The sequence below is a fragment of the Budorcas taxicolor genome, chromosome 7 (genome assembly GCF_023091745.1).
Source record: "Budorcas taxicolor isolate Tak-1 chromosome 7, Takin1.1, whole genome shotgun sequence".
NCBI classification, from domain to species: Eukaryota; Metazoa; Chordata; class Mammalia; order Artiodactyla; family Bovidae; genus Budorcas; species Budorcas taxicolor.
The window spans coordinates 23,025,747-23,049,082 of NC_068916.1; the positions used below are offsets into that span (position 1 = coordinate 23,025,747).

At 37.3% G+C, this 23,336-nt stretch overlaps 1 protein-coding gene across 1 annotated transcript in view; it reads left to right on the forward strand.

The window, feature by feature from the left end:
- RAPGEF6 (Rap guanine nucleotide exchange factor 6) overlaps positions 1-23,336 on the forward strand; it is a 215,657-nt gene that overhangs the window by 148,318 nt on the left and 44,003 nt on the right. The window contains exons 15-17 of the mRNA XM_052644367.1: positions 2,111-2,219; positions 14,890-15,130; positions 21,841-21,998. Coding sequence (XP_052500327.1) covers positions 2,111-2,219; positions 14,890-15,130; positions 21,841-21,998 — 508 coding nt within the window. The remainder of the gene's footprint in view (positions 1-2,110; positions 2,220-14,889; positions 15,131-21,840; positions 21,999-23,336) is intronic.

Consider the following 23,336-nt stretch of genomic DNA (forward strand, 5'->3'; position numbering starts at 1 on the left):
AACTTTGTTACTAAAAAAAAATGCAATACCTCAGTCTCAGTAATCATAGTAATCACATTCTGCAGAGTTAAGGACTGGTCATTTGTCTTTTGAACAAAGCTCTCAAAGTCTCATGTATACCAGAGTGGCTTCTCTTCCAGCTAAATCATTTGGAAAGCTGACTTTGTTCCACTTAAAATTTTTGTTTGTTTATGCATTCATTTAGAATGTGCCTTTATTTTACTTATAACCACACCATGGTGGGTTTTGTTTTTTAATTAAGAAGGCATTCACAGGGACTTCCCTGGTGGTTCACTGGTTAAAAGAGTCCGTGCTTCTACTGCAAGGGGCACAGGTTCAATCCCTTGTCAGGGAACTAAGATCCCACATGCCACATGGCATGACATAAATCAAGCAAGCAGGCATGCATTCACATTATTAAAAGTTCTGTACTTCAAAACAGTGGCTTTCAACCAGCAGTAATTTTGTCACCCAGGAGACATTTGGTAATGTCTGGAGTTATTTTTGATTGTCATGACTTGGGAATTACTACTGGCATGTAGTGGATAGAGGCCAGGAATACTGCTGAATAGCCAGGAACACCCCGTGACAAAGCAGCCACATGGCAGTTACCCAGCCCAAATATCAGTATCTAAATATCGGTAGTGCAGGGAGTTAAGAAACTAATATAAGTGAATCATATATTATAATAAAATACTTTAAAATTTAAGAATAAATGATATACTTTTAAAAAAGAAACTCTGACACAAAGTTTTAATGATACTCTCCTTCCTCTAAGGGAGCTTTTTAGAATAGAGATTTCTGGGCTTTACTCAGACTACTCATTAAGAATATCTAGTTGCCAGGAATTTGGAGTCATATATTTATTGGTCAAGTATTTTTTGGTAAATATGTTTAAGAATCTCATTCTTCAAAGAAGAAAAAGAAAAGAATACTTCAGCAGTTTCATTCCTGAGAGAGGAGAGAAATTTATTGTTACTTTACTTCTTCCCTCAGGCCTTCCAAGTATGGTTGAAATTATCTGAGATTTTCAATAAGTCATTTTTTAATATTGTGAATATTCTTTTTTAAGAGTACTTTGGCATCTGCATAAAGTTTCATAAGCTTATTACTAAGAATCATTTTGCACCTGCTTACTGCTTACATTGATCACCTTTACTTCGTCTATGCCACATGGTGCCATTATTTTTATTTATTTCATAGTTGTCTTCCTGTACTTCTGGTACCTTTTCTAGGACTTCTTCCAGAAAGGGCGAATGAGTACTCCAGCTTTGTGTCCCTTACATGTCTAAGTCCCTGGAATTCAGAATATTCAAGTGATCTGTTAAAAACAAAAAATAGATCTTTTTATTTTATTCCCTGATATTAGATGATCCATGACAGTATGTAGACTTTTTTAAACTCTGGAAATTTAACTTCTGTGATTTTTTTTTCTTTTTCTTTTCCTAATATTTTTTTTCACTCCTTTTTATCCTTTTGAAATCTCTGTGTCAGCCCTCAAGATCTATCCTCTGTGCTGCCTTTTTTTCCCTCATCATGTCTTGTCTCTTTATCCTTTTTCCTTGGAATCAGTACTTTTTAAATAAACTCCTGATGTTTCTGAGGTACAGCCAGATTTGTGAACCCCTGGTATGAACGATCAACAATGTCAGATGGAACAAGAGCCCATAACAGTTGTGCTTGTTGCTTTTTGACTGCCTGATTCAGTCAGTGGCAGGAAATGGTATGAGCTGTAATTAGAATACCACTTCTAAATGAATTTACCTCTTTTTTAAATGCAATAAATTTGCATTTAGAATACTTCACTAAAATTTGTATACACATACACACAGGTGATAATTTTTATGAGCTGATAACATTATGTTTTAAATTTTTTTCCAGTATTATCCCAGAGGAAATGAACTGAAAAAAAAAATGTTTTTAGTAGAGATTTAGGAAAATACCACAATATAGAGAAAAGCTATTAGACAGTAATTCAACTTCTCACAGATAACTATTGTTCACATATAGGTACATTTTATTTAAGTTTTATTTTTTTACCCATTAAGGCTGCAGAAATAACTAATACTGTTTCTGTCTTTCTTTGTATTTTTTGAACACTTTCTTCAAGATAATGGAAGTAAATGGACAAAATTTTGAGAATATAACATTTGTGAAGGCCCTTGAAATTTTGAGGAATAATACTCATCTTGCACTTACTGTAAAGACCAACATTTTTGGTGAGTTTTGTTGTAAAAATCTATTTGAGCCCTTTTTTTGGTAATAGAAAAAGTCAACAATGATAAGGAGGATAGTAAAAATACTTAAAACATGTTCCCATCTAAGCTCTTTGAAAATTATAGGATCTTTAATGTTTGAATATAATATTCTGTATCCTAGAATTTTCATTTTTTATTTGTACTTAATTATTTTGAATTCTTCGTTAAAATAAGTATACAACTGCACTTAGTCATTTATGAAATGTCTACTCAGTATTATGGACTGTACTTCGCCTGGAAATACTCAATGAAACATAGAAGTCATAGGCTTTTTTTCTTCCTGCTAACGTGCAAATCAGTCTACCTCTAGTGAAATAGCAGTATCAGTGCCAGTTAGCTGTTTTATGGAAATGAATAGAGTAAAACAATGAAGTAATTAATCAGTGAATTGCTGATTTTTAAGAGCAATATACTCTGCCTTTCTTTGTCAAACTGTTGGTTCACTTCAGTTCAGTCGCTCAGTTGTGTGTGACTCTTTGCAACCCCATGAACCACAGGTCGCCAGTCCTCCCTGTCGATCAGCAACTCCCGGAGTTGACTCAAACTCATGTCCATTCAGTCAGTGATGCCATCCAACTATCTCATCCTCTGTCGTCCCCTTCTCCTCCTGCCCTCAATCTTTCCCAGCATCAGGGTCTTTTCCAGTGAGTCCGCTCTCCACATCAGGTGGCCAAAATACTGGAGTTTCAGCTTCAACATCAGTCCTTCCAGTGAACACCCAGGACTGATCTCCTTTAGGATGGACTGGTTGGATCTCCTTGTAGTCTAAGGGACTCTCAAGAGTCTTCTCCAACACCATAGTTCAAAAGCATCGATCCTTTGGTGCTCAGCTTTCTTTATAGTCCAACTCTCACATCCATACATGACTACTGGAAAAACCATAGCCTTGACTAGATGACCGTTTGTTGACAAAGTAATGTCTCTGCTTTTTAATATGCTATCTAGGTTGGTCATAGCTTTTCTTACCAAGGAACAAATATCTTTTAATTTCATGGCTGCAATCACCATCTGCAGTGATTTTGGAGCCCCCGAAAATAATGTCAGCCACTGTTTCCACTGTTTACCCATCTATTTGCCAAGAAGTGATGGGACCGGATGCCATGATCTTCGTTTTCTGAATGTTGAGCTTTAAGCCAACTTTTTCACTCTCTGCTTTGACTTTCATCAAGAGAGTCTTTAGTTCTTCTTCACTTTCTGCCGTAAGGGTGGTGTCATCTGCATATCTGAGGTTATTGATATTTCTCCCGGCAATCTTGATTCCAGCTTGTGCTTCCTCCAGCCCAGCATTTCTCATGATGTACTCTGCATATAAGTTAAATAAGCACGGTGACAATATACAGCCTTGACGGACTCCTTTTCCTGTTTGGAACCAGTCTGTTGTTCCATGTCCAGTTCTAACTGTTGCTTCCTGACCTGCATACAGGTTTTTCAAGAGGCAGGTCAGGTGGTCTGGTATTCCCATCTCTTTAAGAATTTTCCACAGTCTGTTGTGATCCACACAGTCAAAGGCTCTGGCATCGTCAAAGCAGAAATATATGTTTTTCTTAAACCCTCTTGCCTTTTTGATGATCCAGCGGATGTTGGCAATTTGATCTCTGGTTCCTCTGCCTTTTCTAAATCCAGCTTGAGCATCTGGAAGTTCACGGTTCATGTATTGCTGAAGCCTGGATTGGAGAATTTTGAGCATTACTTTGCTAACATGTGAGATGAGTGCAATTGTGTGGTAGTCTGAGCATTCTTTGGCATTGCCTTTCTTTGGGATTGGAATGGAAACTGACCTTTTCCAGTCCTGTGGCCACTGCTGAGTTTTCCAAATTTGCTGGCATATTGAGTGCAGCACTTTCACAGCATCATCTTTCAGGATTTGAAATAGCTCCACTGGAATTCCATCACCTCCACTAGCTTTGTTCTTAGTGATGCTTTCTAAGGCCCACTTGACTTCACATTCCAGGATGTCTGGCTCTAGGTGAGTGATCACACCGTCATGATTATCAGGTTCGTGAAGATCTTTTTAATACAGTTCCTCTGTGTATTCTTGCCACCTTTCTTAATATCTTCTGCTTCTGTTAGGTCTATACCATTTCTGTCCTTTATCGAGCCCATCTTTGCATGAAATGTTCCCTTGGTATCTCTAATTTTCTTGAAGAGATCCCTAGTCTTTTCCATTGTGTTGTTTTCCTCTATTTCTTTGCATTGATCACTGAGGAAGGCTTTCTTATCTCTCCTTGCTATTCTTTGGAACTCTGCATTCAGATGCTTATATCTTTCCTTTTCTCCTTTGCTTTTCACTTCTCTTCTTTTCACAGCTATTTGTAAGGCCTCCTCAGACAGCCATTTTGCTTTTTTGCATTTCTTTTCCATGGGGATGGTCTTGATCCCCGTCTCCTGTACAGTGTTAGGAACCTCCGCCCATAGTTCATCAGGTACTCTTGTCTATCAGATCTAGTCCCTTAAATCTATTTCTCACTTCCACTGTATAATCATAAGGGATTTAATTTAGGTCATACCTGAATGGTCTAGTGGTTTTCCCCACTTTCTTCAATTTAAGTCCTAATTTGGCAATTTGGGCAGATCATGTGGTTCATGATCTGAGCCACAATCATCTCCTGTTCTTGTTTTTGCTGACTGTATAGAGCTTCTCCATCTTTAGCTGCGAAGAATATAATCAATCTGATTTCAGTATGGTACTTTAAGTGTGTTTTGATTTTGTAACTATTTGAATTCAGCAAGTCTTAAGCTTCTGCTTTTAACTTAATCTACTATTTGGTAGTGGTGTGTGTTTTTTTTTTTTTTTTTGTTTTAGCTTTTGAGAAAGACTGCAACTTAGCCTTCATAGGATTTTCTCTCAAATTTTGAGAAGGGCAACAGTAAAAACAATATAACAGTTGGAAACTATCAAAGAAAATTTAAGAGTCTTTATGTAGTAAGAAGGAAAAAATTCTCTACATTATTCAGGTTGAATTTTGAGAAATAAGAGTTGAATTTGAAAGCTCTGCCTATGGAAAAGTGTGTGTGTGTACGTTTCCCCTCACTTTGGCTTCTCCAGATACTGTGCTTAGTCATAATGGAAAAGGAAACATTTGGTGTTTTTCCTCTTTTTACTTGAGTCCCTTTTATTAAATGACATCATGCTAAATCTGGCATATAGCAGTCTGTTAGGAATTTACAAATATTGTATAAGCTTACTTATTTTTAGCATAATAAACCTGTGCTAAAAGTCATAGTTTTTGAATTTCCTAGACTTTGGGCTAGTATCTAAAAGTGCCATCTTTTGGGCTAAACTGAAAGGATTCTAATTTTGAAAAATATGGAAGCAGAGGTTATTCTGACACTTAAAGCAAATTAGTTTCTCAATTCCGTTTCTGCAGCTCTGTTTCACAGGTTTAAAAACATCAATATCTTTTAAAGTTTTTTTGTTCCTGGCATATAATAATTATTAACTAGTATCAAATGTGGTTGTGTATAAAAACATGGAGATAGTATAATGTAGTGGTTAACATCATAGACCCTGGGAATCAAAATTGATCTGAAGGATGCAAGAGGAAGAGAAACCACAGCCTCCGAACTCTTTGAATAGTGAGAAACAATTGCCCAAAGAACCCTAGACTGAATGTTGCAGAGCGTGAGAGTTCTGTGGTGCCACAGAAGGCGGCCCATACCCTCAAGAGCTCCCTTCTTGCCCCAGCCAGAGTGTAGTCAGCCAACGTTCTCCCCATGCAGAATGCTGAAGAGTATCTCAAAGGAATATAAGTAAAACACTTGCTGAAAGGAAGTATTTTAGTCTGGCTGTGATGTCTGGAATAAAGTCCCAGTAACTCTGGCATTACATGAAAGACAGTTACTGAGAAAAATAAGTCTTAAAGCATGCAGAGACATATTTTAGTAAAAAAAAGACAGACACTGAATAGAAGGAAAAGATGAGTTGAAGAAATCACCTTTATGGAACAAAAAAATACAAAATGCAATTGAGTACTATTTCAAGAGATCTAAAAGAAAATATGAAGAAGAAAGTATTTAGAAAACAATGGCAGAGGCCATGTCAGAATGAAAAATCAGGACGTGACTCCCAATTCAAAGAGTCACCTGTAATCTGAGCAAAATTAATTAAAAAAAACTTGTCAACTTACTGTTTCTGGTGTTGACTGAGAACAACTGAAAGGGCTGGCTAGCGAAGAACTATGTGTTATTAAACAGAGAAATTAGACCTCAGAGAGGTAAACTGGAGCCAGTAAATCTGCTGCAGAGCATTTACCGGTACAATACAGGGAAAGCAACTAAGAGACTGAGCCTTTTTTTTTTTTTTTTTTAAATCAGGAAAAGGAAAAAGACTCCCAGGAAAAGGGCAAAGATTTTGAATCCTGTAGTTGCTAAAAGCAACTGGATGTGTCTGATCTGTTACCACTTGTCTAAGACTGTACCCTCCCCCTCAAAAGGATGTTTTTTCCCCAGGGCTATACTCAAGGCAACATGAAACCCGGATGTGAATATTATAATGCAGACCAAAAAGGACCCAGAAGAAGCCTGACAAGGAATGGGAAGGGAAACTCCTAAAGCTCAGACAGAGTTAGAAAATTCCCACAGGTTTTTTTTTTTCCTTCCCCGACTCTTGTTTTTCCATTCTCTCAGGCCCCAACCTCCAAGCAATCTAGTGGCATTGCCTCACAAAATGTTCTTCACCCCTTAGTGGAGCTGAGGCTTCAAGAAAGCAAGGCCAAGGTCACTGCTTCCCCCGCTTCACACCCCCTCCCGCCCCCCCCCCCCCGGCCCCCCCCCCCCGTCCCCCCCCCACACACACACTGTCCTCTTCTGTTTGGCCCCTGAGGCACTGCAGCAGACAGTTTGGAGGCCTAAGGAACTAGAAAGTGTACCAGGTTGTTAACTGGCATGAAGGAAGCAATCCCATAAAGTTGTTTATGAAATCCTAGGCTTACCCACGTGCTATAGGTACATGAATCTGGTTCTGTTTAGCGTATCATGGACTCTGAGAACTGGCACAAGCAGACCTCTGCTTAGGTCCCTGCCTGAGCACTAGGTGGTACAAAGTGGACTCATCTGTATAGCACTGCAGTGGGTTTGAAAATTAAACACTGGACCGCAACTCAAAGGAGGCTAAGCAAAAATACCCACATTTTCCATAGGTTGCAAATAGGACTCAGCAGTTTTGACAGTAGCAAGGAGTCCTCGTTACAGTTTTCTTTGTATTTATTTTATATGGGGCTTGCTCAGCATTTGAATTTTGCATTGATGTTACTCATCAGTTTTCAAAATTTCATGGCCATTATTAATTACTACTGCCCCTCTTTCTTTCCTTTGCATGTGGGAAATCAGTCACTTATATAATAGAAGATTTGTGTCCCAACTATTTATTACATTCTGTTCTGTTCTTTCTAACTTTAGCTTTGTGTTTCAGTTTGGATATTTTCTAATGACCTGTGTTTAAGAAAGTTACACCATTTTCTGCTGTACCCAGTCTGATGATAAATGCATGCCTTGAATTTAATGTTAGATATTTTTCAGTTCTGGAATATTTACTTGAATCTCTTATAAACTTCAGTTCTTTGTTGCACTTCTTCATCTTTTAATCCATTTTATCTCTTTTCCTCTGTGTTCTTCAATGTAAAGATTATAAAATCCTTGTGAATTAACTCTAACATTTGGATTATCTTTTACTCTTTTTTTCCCTCTGGCTATTTTCTTTCCTTGAATCTTAAAATTTTTTACTGTATGCTGTACTTTGTATGTAAAGAAACCTTAGTAGTAAAGTTAGTTATGTTTTCACAGATAGGATTTGCCATTTCCTTTGTTTAATCACATAGAGTAAGGGGAATTGAGCTGGGTCAGGCTGAGTTGCAGAATTACTTAGGCTGTGTCCATTGGTTTCAAGATGACAGCAAACTTGTCATGTGCTTGATGTAGGCCACTTCTCTAGTGGAACTTGGTCTCTAAGCAGAGACTGAAAATTTTCACTGCTTTTTCACCCTTGTCTTCCCAACCACTTCCCCACCTCCAGTCTCTTGATTCAGAATCTGGTAGCTTTGTCTCCTTTTTCATAATTCTTTCCTTCAGAGATTTTGAGCCTAGCTCTTCAGCTTCCCACCCCAAGCCAATAAATCTGCTGTGTGTTTGTTGGTCGTCTCTCCCTGTTGTGTGATTTTGTTTCCCGAGTACCATGAGATTCTAAGAAATTTCCAGCGTCATGCCTTGTCTTACAGTAGAGATATTTCATGAAGAGAAGTGACGCTGCTTTGGTGCTTCTCTGTGTTCCAGTTTTGTTGCCATTACTTGCATCCATCAAAGCTTCTTTTGCCTCTAGGATCCCCTCTACCTGATCCTCACCTCCTGTTTATGTTTAGACTCAGCAAATGTCCCCAGAGAAGAAAACAGCTGGCAGTCTCTGTTTACCCTCTTCCTGCTCTGGAGTTTGCATTCATCTGTTCCTCTTACTTTCTGCAACTTTCTAACATCTGTAAATATCCCACCACTCAGATAATTTATGATAAGCATTTTAATTGTTTAGTAAAAGTAATACATACATGTTTTACAAATTATACTAAAGAAAGACACCCAGTGGGACCATATTGGGTATACAGTGTGTTATACCTTTCCACAGTAGTTTGTACCAGTTTATTTCTTTTGTAATTGTTACTGCATCAAATTCCATCACACTGTTACCATAATCTATTGATCTGGTGTTTCATGCTGCTGGATGTCTTAGGATTGTTCATAGTTTTTCCTGTTTACAATGATGTAATAAATATCCTTTGTATTTATCTTTTATGTTTATGTAGATATAGATATAAGATAAATTTCTCTGAGTGGAATTACCTTAATAGTTACTTTGGTTTTACTTTGTTACAGTTCCCCAATCTGTTTATAAACTTCATTCATCAGTGTATAAGAATGCCTCTGCAGTGGGTTTAATAAGCTTTTTAATTTCTCATAGTACTGCCTTTAATAATGAGGGAAATTGAGCACCTTTTTTATGTGCTGCTAAGTCGCTTCAGTCGTGTCTGACTCTGCGCGACCCTGTAGATGGCAACCCACCAGGCTCCTCAGTTCTAGGGATTCTCCAGGCAAGAACGCTGGAGTGGGTTGCCACTTCCTTCTCCAGTGCATGAAAGTGAAAAGTGAAAGTGGCTAAGACTCTGCACTCATCATGTAGAGGGCCCCTGTTCAAGCCCTGGTCAGGGAACTAGATCCCACATGCTGCAACTAAAAAATCCTGTATGCTGCAATGAAGACTGAAGATCCCACATGCTGTAGTTAAGACCTGGTGTAGCCAAATAAATAAATAAATATTTAAATAAATAAATAAATTTTTTTTAAAAAAAGTGAAAGTAAAGTCTCTCAGTCGTGTCTGACTCTTCGCAACCCCATGGACTGCAGCCCACCAGGCTCCTCTGTCCATGGGAGTTTCCAGGCAAGAGTACTGGAGTGGGTTGCCATTGCCTTCTCCGTTTTTATGTGTTAACATTTCTTTTTTACAAACAGTCTTTTTGACTTGTCCATTATATGTTAAGTTATTCATCTTTTATTGATTTGTTTGAATGTCTAAAAAGTAAAGAAAAGTTTTCTTGTGTCTGTAGGTTGCACATATTTTCCCCAGGTTATCTTTTGACTTTCCATGTTCATTTGTTTTGGTTTGTGTGTGTAAATACATATAAACATATATATAGACACTAAGAAATCTTTAGTTTTTGTATAGTCAAATTTATTAAGCATTTCGTTTATTCTTGGACACTTTCATCTTACGTTCGTGTATTATATCTAATATTGATGCTTAATGTTTTCTAATTATGTTTTCCATCCATTAATTTTTGTTCCTCACTGTTTTTTTAGTTTAACATAATTATTTCTTTATCCACAAAAGATGCAGATTTTTACTTAATATTATATACGTAAGTCCAGTAAAGATATAAAACTACCTTGTAAACTCTTGAATCACCTTACATACACTGCAGCCAGCGATATCTGCTGCCTGCAAATTCCTGTTGCTCTTAACAGGAAGTTCAAACACCTTACAATAACTTTATCAGGCCCTTTTTCTTCCTTGTTCTTTGGTCATCTTTTTTCTTAAACTTTCCTTCTGCCACAGGTGCTTTAAACTTGAGATTTCCTCTACCTAGAATTACTCCTCCAACTCCCTTTGCCTAGTTAAAATCAACTCACTTTACCGATCTCTTCTTACATGGTGACTTAATGAAGGAAGATTTTCTTTTTCTTGCTGTCTTAACTAGTTCCTCTAGTTGTGTTCTGTCCGATCCATTTATCATTGACTGATTGTATGTTTCATAACTGAAACAATCTGCAAACATCAAGCATAGTCTTCGACTATTCAAAGGTCAGTAGATATTTTTGGAATGAATCAGTATCTTGACTTTAGCTCAAAAAAGCATTTTTATTTTTACCACATGGCTTAAAGTGAATTTTTTTTAGAAACTGCATTGTTGTTGTTGTTCAGTTGCTGAGTTGTGTCCGACTCTTTGTGACCCCCGGACTGCAGCATGCAGGGCTTCCCTGTCCATCACCTTCTCCCGGAGCTTGTTCAAACTCATGTTATTGAGTTGGTGATGCCATCCAACCATCTCGTCCTCTTTCATCCCCTTCTCCTCCTGCCTTTGGTCTTTCCCAGCATCAAGGTCTTTTCTAATGAGTCAGCTCTTTGCATCAGGTGGCCAAAGTATTAGAGCTTCAGCTTCAGCATCAGTTCTTCCAGTGACTATTCAGGGTTGATTTCCTTTAGGATTGACTGGTTTGGTCTCTTTGCAGTCCAAAGGACTCTCAAGAATCTTCTCCAAAGCCACAATTCAAAAGCATCAGTTGTTCAGCGCTCAGCCTGATTTATGGTCCAACTCTCACATCCAAATATGACTACTGGAAAAATCATGGCTTTGACTGTACAGACCTTTGTTGGGAAAGTAATGTCTCTGCTTTTTAATATGCTATTTAGGTTGGTCATAGCTTTCTTCCAAGGAGCAAGTCTTTTAATTTCATGGCTGCAGTCACCATCTGAAGTGATTTTCAGTTCAGTTCAGTTCAGTCGCTCAGTCATGTCCGACTTCTTGCGACCCCACGAATTGCAGCACGGCAGGCCTCCCTGTCCAGCACCAACTCCCGGAATTCACTCAAACTCACGTCCATCGAGTCGGTGATGCCATCCAGCCATCTCATCCTCTGTCATCCCCTTTTCCTCCTGCCCCCAATCTCTCCCAGCATCAGAGTCTTTTCCAATGAGTCAGCTCTTCTCATGAGGTGGCCAAAGTACTGGAGTTTCAGCTTTAGCATCATTCCTTCCAAAGAACAGAGCCCAAGAAATAAAGTCTGTCTCTGTTTCCATTGTTTCCCCATCTATTTGCCATGAAGTGATGGGACCAGATGCTATGATCTTAGTTTTTTAAATGTTGAGTTTTAAGCCAGCTTTTGCACTTTCCTCTTTCACCTTCATCAGCAGGCTCTTTAGTTTCTCTTCACTTTCTGCCATAAGAGTGGTGTCATCTACATACCTGAAGCTATTGCTATTTCCCCCCAGCAATCTTGAATCCAGCTTGTGCTTCTACCAGCCCAGCATTTCACATGAGGTACTCTGAATATATGTTAAATAAGCAGTGTGGCAATATACAGCCTTGACATACTCCTTTCCCAGTTTTCAACCAGTCTGTTGTTCCATGTCTAGTTCAGGCTTTTGCTTCTTGACCTGCTATGGGTTTCTCAAAAGGTAGGTAAGGTGGTCTGGTATTCCCATCTCTTGAAGAATTTTCCAGTTTGTTGTAATCCACACAAAGGCTTTAGCATAGTCATTGAAGCAAAAGTAGATGTTTTTCCTGGAATTTTCTTGCTTTTTCTGTGATTCAGCAGATGTTAGCAATTTGATCTCTGGTTCTTCTGCTTAAACATCTGGTTCTGGTTCTAAATTCAGCTTAAACATCTAGAAGTTCTCCATTCACTTACTGTTGAACCCTCGCTTGAAAGATTTTGAGCATTACTTTACTAGTGTGTGAGATGAGTGCGATTGTGCGTTAGTTTGAACATTGTTTGTCATTGCCTTTCTTTGGAATTGGAATGAAAGCTGACCTTTTCCAGTCCTGTGGCCACTGCTGAGTTTTCCAAATTTGCTGGCATATTGAGTGCTGCACTTTGATAGCATCATCTTTTAGGATTTGAAACAGCTCAACTAGAGTTCCATCACCTCCAGTAGCTTTGTTTGTAGTGGTGCTTCCTAATGCCTACTTGACTTTGCACTCCAGGCTGTCTGGTTCGAGGTGAGCGATCAGACCATCTTGGTTATCTGGGTTATAAAGATCTTTTTTGTATAGTTTTTCTGTGTATTCTTGCTACCTCTTCTTAATATCTTCTGCTTCTGTTAGGTCCATACCATTTCTGTCCTTTATTGTGCCCATCTTTGCATGAAATGTTTCTTTACTATCTCTGATTTTCTTGAATAGATCTCTCATCTTCCCATTTTATTTTTTCCTCTATTTCTTCACATTGTTCACTTAGGAAGGCTTTCTTATTTCTCCATGCTCCTCATTCAGATTGGTATATCTTTCCTTTTCTCCTTTGCCTTTCACTTCTCTTCTTTTCCCAGCTATTTGTAAGGCTCTTCAGATAACCATTTTGCCTTTTTTGCATTTCTTTTTCTTGGGGATGGTTTTGATCACCATCTCTTGCACAGTGTTATGAGCCTCCATGCACAGTTCTTAAGGTACTCTGTCTACCAGATTTAATGCCTTGAACCTATTTGTCATTTCCACTATATAATTGTAAGGGATTTGATTTCGGTCATACGTGAAGGACCTAGTGGCTTTCCCTACTTTATTCAAGTCTCAGTTTTGCAATAAGCTCATGATTTGAGCCACAGTCAGCTCCCAGTCTTGTTTTTGCTGACTGTTACAGAGCTGCTCCATCTTCGGCTGCAAAGAATATAATCAGTCTGATTTTGGTGTTGACCGTCTGGTGACGTCCATGTGTATAGTCTTCTGTTGTGTTGTTGGAAGAGGATGTTTGCTATGACCAGTGTGTTCTCTTGGCAACACTCTCTTAGCCTTTGCCCTGCTTCATTTTATACTCCCAAGGCCAAACTTTCCTGTTACTACAGGATCTCTTTACTTCCTACTTTTGCATTCCAATTTCCGTATGATGAAAAGGACATCTGTTTTTGGTGTTAGTTCTAGAAGTTGACCTATCTTTGAAAGGTGACTCCTAAAGGTTTCCAGTTTCCTGAAGACAGAAAACGCGCTTTTTCATAAGCTTTCAATGTACTTTGGTAATGTGATATCATCCTGGTTGAAACTTTCTAAAATGGTCAAGTCAATAATTAAATACCAAACTGTTCATGTTGTAATGTTTCAGTGGCTTTCTCTACTTGAGTCTTACTAGTAAGTCCTTTGATGTTCTAGGAAACTATGGATTTATTCCAGAAACAACAGAAAAGATGACAATTTTCTGTGTTTGAGATTTCAGTGGGTACATTTATATAATTTATAGCTTTTCTTTTATAAAGGTACAGAGTCATACTACTCATAGCTGTACTTCCTGTTAAGCTGAGGTCTGAGTCTTAGGTGGCTAAAGACCTGCATGTTCAAAAGTATGCAGCCACCATCCCTCCCAGGTATCATCAGTCTTCAGGACTGTTGTCTTCTACTTTAGCATTTATCTTTTTAGTTGTTGTTTTCCTTCCCCTGTAGCAGTTGATCTGTCTTCTTTGAGAACACATTTAGGACAGGACAGCCAAAGAATAACTATTGTGACATTAGTTAATGAAAAGCAGTTCACATAGATTTTCCTAACTGGTAAATGAGATGCCTAAAACTTCTAGATATAGAGCTTTATAAAGATGTATATTTGTTTTATCTCATCCCAGGGAGGTACAGGCCCTCTTACAAGGTGAAAAACTGGATCTCAGCAAAGAGATTGCTGGAAAGGCAAGTTCTCCACGGTGCTTGCACCCTCCTTGAGGATGAAATATAACTCACCAGACTTAGGATTGATAGAAAGTTATCTACAAATGCTTGGTTTTTTACTTCAGACCACTATAGTAAATGCTTGTTAGTGACTTTCACTTTGCTGAGTGACTTAAGTCTCACAGATGTTACATTGAGGAAATTGTCATATATTACAAAATTTAGTATTATTTGTTTCTGGTAAAAGCAGGTCCAGAAGGGCTCCTCCTCTTTTTTTGTATTTTGATGGTTAAAGTTTGCAAAACGAGGCCTGACTTGTAGTATTTACATCTCATCTCAAATGATAAGGGATAAAATATAAATCATAGAATCTAAGTACCTTTTTCTATAAAATCTGAATTGATTAGCAATTAAATTGTTCATTACCTAAATAGGAGACCTTGGGCTTTTGAAACATGCTGGCAATCTGCCCACTTTGCTTCTGTTTTCACCAGTGAATTTCTTTTATCACTATTGGTCAGCATCAGAATTGCAGTCAGGTATAAAAGATGAAAAGTGAATATAGCTGATTAATGAAGAGTGAGTGTAAATTTTATAATGCAGTGAGATTTAATGAATAATGCTATGAAAGGCCAGATGATAGAAAACAACTATGTTTATCTAAAATTTGTCATTGATATAAAAACTTTCTAATGAAAAGAAATGACAGTTCTTTAAATTTATTTCCACAGTGTTCAAAGAGTTACTTAGTAGGACTGAACAAGAGAAATCTGGTGTTCCTCATATTCCCAAAATTGCTGAAAAAAAAAGTAATCGCCACTCAATCCAGGATGTACCAGGAGATCTTGAACAGACATCACAGGAGAAAGGAAATAAGAAAATAAAAGCAAATACTGTTTCAGGTGGAAGAAACAAAATCAGGAAAATTTTGGATAAAACACGATTTAGTATCTTGCCTCCAAAACTGTTTAGGTAGGTAATGACAATCTCTGTAATGTAGGCATGTTCCTATTGACTATAAAGTTTTTTATGGAGAAAGGGAAGTTGGGTCACTTTCAGTTTTTATACAGCTATTGCATCATGCAATCTATAAGCAATCCATAAATAATTAAGAATAAATTCTAAATGTCTCATTACTTCCATGAAGTTATCATTGTTAGATTATATAGTCTTCCATTCACCTTGATCTGAATTTTAGAAAAGACTGTTCATTTTATTTTATGAAATCTCTTTTTTTGTATACATTTGGTCCACTGTCAGTCCTGTGATCTACAAATTTGGACATCTTCAAACTTGAGACATATTCACTGATATTATTTTTTTTTTGTCTTTCAAATCTTTCTTTTATTGCACTATTTATTCCCTCTTGAATTCTAAAGCTAACCTTTTAAATCAAATCTATTTCTGTTTTCAAAACAAAATATCACCAAATCTGAGTAGAACCTCAGGATTTTAAATGCAGATTAAATCCTTAAAATACTGATAAAATGAATCCAGTGTCATGACTGGGAATTACTGTAATACATATTATATCTGTGTATATTTTATAGTGTCCACTTTCTACAGTAATCAGAAAAGTTAAAATCAAATAAAGTACTTAGCACATAGTAGTCACTCAATATTTGCTGAAGTAAGACAATGAATCAGTGAAAGGAAAGAAAGCGTATTCAAAGAAAATACTGAGTTTGGCTCTTGAGAGTAGCTTGTACTGTGCCAGGTGATAATTACAGAGCTGTAAAGAGGTAGTCCCTGCCTTTAGGGGATTCATAGCAGGAACCTTTTATTCTTCACACATTTATTATAAACTAGGCACAATATCCAGAGATAGAAATAGTGAAAGTACAACGAGTTTTTTACCCTTGTAAGACCTGGTCATCTAAAACGGAAAATGAGCAAGTGGTCCATTACAGGGTGGTAATTATTTTGATACGTACAAAGGCAGAAACAAGCTTGGCAGATTGGGGTAGACTGTGTTTCTCAGTGCATACCTAATGATGAAGCATTATAGATAGGTTAGTGAATGACTGAATATTATGCTAAAGATATGGACTTCATGTCATAATAGGGGGCCATCAAAGACATGTGATGTGGTAAGATTTACTCTTTGAAGATCTTTTAGCTGTGGTAGTGATTTGGGGTTGACAGTGCAACACAGTATAGCAATAACAGCAAGATTAATTAGGAACGAGGTGAATGTCAGCTCTTATCTTTTACTTAAAAATGTTTAAGAATTTTCTGATCAGAAAATGCTTCATCAGTTTTTATTTTCAACTCTGGGAAACACATTTATTCTTCATTTAATTTGGAGCTCACAGAAAATTGAAACATCCTGAGCTGTGTTCATAATGTTTCTTGTTTTTATAAAATTTATTAGTCATTCTTTTTTGAGTGACTGTTCTCCTTGAGGCTTTAAAAAAATCATAACTTTAGCAAAATTATTTTAATATGAGCATACTGTAGTATGATAGCAGCATGAGAAACACTTTTATATAAGACTAAACTTTTTCTCGCAAATGAGATTTCAATAATGAAATTATTAGAGGGACCAGCTCACACTGAAGAGATTGGAGACAGTTTGGGATGACCAGAAGTCTGCATGAACACACTGAGGAAAAGGAAAAGGAATGGAAGGTCAGAAGGGAGAAGAATTCACACAGGGCGTTCCTCAGGAGTAATGCCCAGAGTTCCATTTCCAGAAGCCCTTGGGGTGTTTGATCTGGAAAACACGTATTTCCTGTAACAGAGTCTCATTTTGAGCACTTCGTGGCATAGTTGTGACATGTGTCATCAAAAGCCAGAGAACACCATGATTGCAATTAGTTTGTCACGTTTCACCCAGCTATATTCAGTTGTCAGGCATCTAAATCAATATCTCATCTCTATAGTGTTTCCTTCAGGAAGTGGGAATTGGTTACTCCAGTTGGTGTCTATCTTTGCCTACAGCAGGAGGCATGGAAATTGAGTTGGCTGGGAGCAGTCTTTTGAGTGTGTTCAAGCACTGTTTGTTTATATTAGGACCCCTCCAAAATGAAAGATCTAGTAAAAATTATTTTACTTAAACTCAGAGGGATTTTTATTGTTAGTCAGCAAGCATTTATTGAGTCTCTCCCTTGTGGCAGCAGAAGTTTGTTGGCTGTGAATAAAATATGAATAAAATGCTGCCTTTCAGGAGTTAACATTAAACGGATCATCTCTTCTAAACATAATGCTAATAATTTCAACTGTAAAAGTACCCCCCCAAAAACCAGATTATTTTGGTAGCAATCATAACAGTTTTCTACTGGACCCTATTTTGCAGGGAAAATGAATTTGTTTTAGATTAGATACTTTGCATTTTTTAAAATATATGTCATATTTCTTGGTACTTAATCATTAGATGAATTCAGACAACCTCTTTTGCTACACACACATGCACACACGGAGATGAGTAGAAGTTCAGTAGGCACAGAACACGAATGAGATGTTCTGCATCAGTAATAATCAAGAATAGGGAATTTGCTGGTGGTCCAGTGGTTAGGACTCAGCGCTTTCACAGCCCTGAGACTCTGGGCCCTGGTTCAACGCCATATCAGGGAACTAAGATCCCACAGACTGCACAGCAAGGCCAAAAAATTAAAATGATCATCGTCATCATTAGTTGTTCTTTATCCATAGTATAATAAAATTGCGAAATTTTCGGGAGATGTCCAGCTACAAGAAACTGGTTAAATTAAATTGTGCCATTTACTGTGAAATGACTAGAAGGAAAAAGGTTGATTATAGTTTTCTCTAAGTAGCTTTATAGGTAAATTTTCCATTTCTTGCTTGCTTCCTTGTTTTTTGTATTTAATTTTTTTTTTTGGTTTGAATATTTATTTTTTAATTAGGAAGAATTTTTCATGAGTTTAATTCCACAGTTTCCAGTATGGCTTCTCTGTGTCTGGACTTTCTGGAATGGGCACTTGGCTCTGGCTTTTGCAGCACGAGAGTTGTCATAGAAATACTGTAAGAGAGAATGTCCACATCTGTAAGAGGAGTAAGGATACTGAATATAAGGAAGGAGTGAGTAGTTGAGATAAGACTCAGTAATTCCCCAAATACCTAACCATGACATTTTAAAATGAAAGAATGCTCCTAAAAATTACAGGTGGAAAAAAAGTCTAACTGATTTTGAATAATATCCTCAAATTAAGACATAGCAATGTGAATTTTCCTGGCCTGAAAATCAGGAAGTCTGATCTCCTATTGTTTTTTTAATTATAGCTTTTATTTTGTTTTCTTTAATCACGGATTGCCCAATCAAGTATCTAATTCATTGTAACAGTCCCGGAAGTAGATTGCCTTGTTTGGTTATTAGAAATAACTTTTTTCCTCTCCATTTATTGTTAGCTTTCGTTCTGTGTTTGTTTTTAATATTGGTATTATTTTTGTTTGCAAACTGTTGATGTTTATGCAGCCTTTTTGGTTTCATACTCTGAAACTAAAATATACTTTTAAGTAAATTCAGTATCAAGAATTACTGAGGAATTTTTCAAAACTATCTTGTTTCTATTACTGCATCATCTTCTCAGGAGACTGTTTTGGTAAGAAATGACATGTTTGCAAATAGGCATTATTAATTCAGCTTCCAAACAAGCATGGATATTTTGCCAATTAGATACTGTTTCATGTCATAGCATGGGTTGTACATAACATTAGTGTAGTTTTCATTTGTATATGCCTTCACCTTAGTTACCATGAATTTGTTACCAGCTTTACTTTATTATAGCTTTTCCATGTCATATCTATTGCTTATTAAAAAGCAAAAGTAATGTTAAATAACATCAGTAAGAGAGAAAAAGACTTTTAGTATTTCATGTACTTCGTAGTCTCTGTAGTAAATTCTAGTTTATTGCAAAAGTGAAAAAAAAGTGAAGTCGCTCAGTCGTACCTGACTCTTAGCGACCCCATGGACTGCAGCCTACCAGGCTCCTCCATCCATGGGATTTTCCAGGCAAGAGTACTGGAGTGGGTTGCCATTGCCTTCTCTGAGTTTATTGCAAGTGACAGCCAATTCCCGAAATAGTAAATTGTAACTTTTTAATATTGTTAAAATTGTTTAGACTTTGATTATTAGTAGAAACAGCTAATCTTTTTAACAGTTTGCTTCCTTGGATTTAGTTAACCTGACTATGTCCAAGAACTGGCAGGTTATTTTCAGAAATCAAAGAAAGACTTGTATTTTTAAAAATTCTTTATTATTTATGTAATGTGAATTGTAGGGCTTCCCTGGGCTTAGTGGTAAAGAATCCACTCGCCAATGCAGGACACATGGGTTCGATTCCTGAATTGGGAAGATCCCCTGGAGAAGGAAATAGCCACCCACTCCAGTATTCTTGCTTGGAAAAGCCCATGGACAGAGGAGCCTGGTGGCAGCCTGCAGTCCATGGGGTTGCAAAAGAGTTGGACACGACCTAGCAACTAAACAACAACAGCAGCAAATGTGAATTGTTGCCGAAATATTTAAACAAAACTATAAAATGTGTGCAAAAGCCCCCCCCCCCCCCCCGTATTTTCTCTTATCATGAGCTATTTAGCTCTGATCTTTAGGGATATACCCCTAATTATAAGGAACCAACTTAGCAGAAATAAAAATTTCTTATCAAATAAGAAATTTGATTCCCTTCGCCTTATCATAAGATTAGACTGCATTCTTTCCCCCCAGGAAAGCATTTCCTCTCTCTGTAGTGCCTTTACCTGTTATGCACATACTACCCCCTCTGTTTTTCATTTTGAATTAAGTAAAATCCTTTCTAGATATGTATTGTTCTATTTTCATTTCAGTAAAAGTGCTACTATCTTCTAAAAAGTAGGAATCCTATTTTTCTCTGTGCCAAAATGTTCACCTACATTACTTTATTTAATCTTTGCCATAGTCCTAGGGGATCAGTAGTATTATTCACAATTTTAGATGAGGTAACCAAGAAGCAAAGAAATTTCCCTGAGGTCACACAGCTAATAACCTAGGTCTGTTTGACTAAGCTTGCTCTTGAAACACTTAACTGCTTTTTTGCGTGTTCTCATGCTTCTCCCTGACTTCTCTTTGTCTTATCCTGGCTCTCTTCCTTTGCTGGCTACTAACAGTCCTTTAGCTGTTTATTTAGCAATCCTCTAAATTCCATCTTGCATAGTTTTCTAATCTGTCTAAGTCCTATTTTTAACTCCTAACATATCTAGGAAGTACCCTATATTATTCAGATCTTAATCCATCCCAAGATCATAGGTAAGTATTCTGTGATAATTATTTGTATATATAGCAAATACTGGGTAGAATGCTACACTGAAAAAAAATATATATAGATGGCAATTAATATTAACCTAAAACATTGATTTTAACCAGTGCTTAGAAATAAGTAGTATTTTGGTTGTTGATGCTAATGGAATCTACTTTTCACTACTGTCCTGTGTTTGTATAGAACTGTTTTTCTTACCCTGTGTTTTATAGAATTTGAGGGGTATCTAAACTTTAAGTAACAGGGTTATGTTCGGTTTTATTTTTTCTCTTGGTTTTAGAATTGCCTGTTTAACACCTCTGAAATATTTTAAAGGAAGGGTATTTGCTTAACATGGCCATTTAATAAATGTTACTTGTTTTTGAAACCTTTAAAGGGAATTAACTTTCAATGGCTGGCTTCCTGCTTTGGTTTTGATTGTGTCATCTAGGGAACAGCCAAGTAATTAGACTTGAGAGATCACACAAGAAATAATGCACCCTTAGAATAACCTAGAGCCTGTGAAACTCTTCGTTTCTCTCTCTCTTGGTCGCCTTTTCTCTTCTGCTTTTGGTTTGTCACATATACCTCCACTGTCCTTTGCTGCTGTTCTCTGTGTCATCTTCCTGTTTTCTCTTCTCTGTACTTGGTGACTGAAGCGGTTCCCAGGTTACTCATATGTTTGAAGACCTATCTTACTTTGTCACTTGAGCCTAGCCCCCTTGTTTTCTACAACCTGCCATATTTTTGTCTTGGGTTCAGACCAGCTCTATCCTTTGCCTCAAAGGTTGCCAAGCTTTTCCTTCGAAAGGAAGAACCTTGCAGTGGTGTGGCTGTGCATTGTTGGATACATATCTTAGTGTCTAATGAAGCTGGCAAATCTCAAGAACTTCCTATTCAGGTTCATTTTCTCTACCAAAACCAGCAGAAACTAAATACGAAATAGAAGCATTTCTGTGTCATGTAGATCCCACCTTTGAAAAACACAGGAGTTAATTATGTAAAATCTATAGTTGGCCCTGCTCACCTGTGGTTCTTCACATCTGTGGATTCAACCAGCCAGGGACTGTGTAGTACTGTAATGTTGACTACCACTGAGAAATATCCGTGCATAAGTGGACCTGCTTAGTTCATACTTGGATTGTTCAGGGGTCAGCCATAATAGAATTATCTAGATGTATAAATAAAATTTTATTTGAGTATAATTATTAAAAAAAATTAGTGTTGTTTTCAGTATTATACCTGTCCTGTTTTTTTTAATTGCTATACTATTTTATTTATTTATTTTTAATTTTTTTTTTTTTTTTGGTTATATTGCTGCGTTTGGGGTGGCCTTTTTTTTAAAATCACCGCTTTGAATTGGTCCTGTTATGGCTTGTGCACAGAGAACAAAAATGTTTACTATTAAGGCTCCTCAAATACTTTAAAGTGATATGTGGCATTCTTTTGAAGTGATGGAGGCCTGAGCCAGTCACAGGATGACAGCATTGTGGGGACGAGACACTGCAGGCACAGTCTGGCCATAATGCCTATCCCTGGAACACTGTCGTCCAGCAGCCCCGACCTCCTCCAGCCTACCACCAGCATGCTGGATTTTTCTAATCCCTCAGGTAATTGTTGCTTATTTTAGACAGCCATATTTGTACTGAACAGATAAGTAGATGGTTGAGCCATGTGTAACAAATACTAGATTTGCTGGCAGCCCTCTTTTTTCACCTCCATATTTTGACTTAATGCAGAAACACTAAAAAGATGATGCCTTTTTCTCTAAACTGGAGTGATGGTACTTTCAGTATGAAAGAGAAGTACGTATCTTTTGGTAACCCTAATCCAAGCAGTGGATGAAAACAGGGATACTTCTTCTCAATCAAGAAACATGTTACCCAGAGTGTGGAAGCGAATAAAGCAAATTATTTTAATCTAACTTGTCTCACCTTCCTCTGTGATGTACGGAAATGTGTTAACAGTTTTTTAGAAACACTGATTTTTCTCTCCACTACCTGCAACGTTTTTTTTACATCCAATATTGTTAAAGTACTGTAGCGTCTTTTTCATTGGTGTTCAGACTTTCAGTGTGGGGCATCGAGTTTATTTTTCTGTATCTATTTACGCTCAGAGGCAGAAATTGTCATCTAACTATGTAACCTAAAATTTCTTTATAAGGATGGAACATTTTGAAGATTTATTTATATATCTACTATTTCAATGGGTTTGAGATGGCTTTCAATAAAAGACGCATACAATTAAAAACTGAAGCATATATTTGATCCAAGGAGAGGAGGGAAAAAAGCACCTCCTCAAAGATGCATATAGTTATGATAAGCTTCAGTTTTGATGTTAAAGCTCCAACAGCTAGTGGGAAAAGGGAAGAATTCTGTTATTCTTCACGTGTTTCGAGAGATTCCTAGGCCCAATGATCTGTCTTTGATACATCCTACTCTCTACGTGACTACCAGCATCCTTTCTAGAGCAGCAGTCTCCAGCTTTTTCTACACCAGGGACTGGTTTCGTGGGAGACAGTTTTCCCATAGACTAGGGGGCAGGGATGGTTATGGGATGATTCAAACACGTTACATTTTTGTGCACTTTATTTCTGTTATTACATTAGCTCCACCCCAGAGCATCAGGCATTAGGTTCTGGAGGCTGAGGACCCCTGTTCTGGAATGAAGGTTTTAATGAGCTGTTACTTGACTTAGAAATGTCTAGTGATTTTTATTTGTTCTGGATTCAGTCGTGAGATGGAAACCACTCCATGTATTTGATCAGAAGTTAATATCAGATATTGTTACCAAGTATAAAGTAAACTGTTTTACATAAGAAGGTAAGAAAGCAAGCACTAAAGTGTCACAGTGAGGAAGCTGCAAAGTGGATTCAGCTTCTGGTGCATCAAGGAAATGCCACCACCAGGGTGAAGGAGTATCGTTTGAGCGATACAGGAGCCACATAC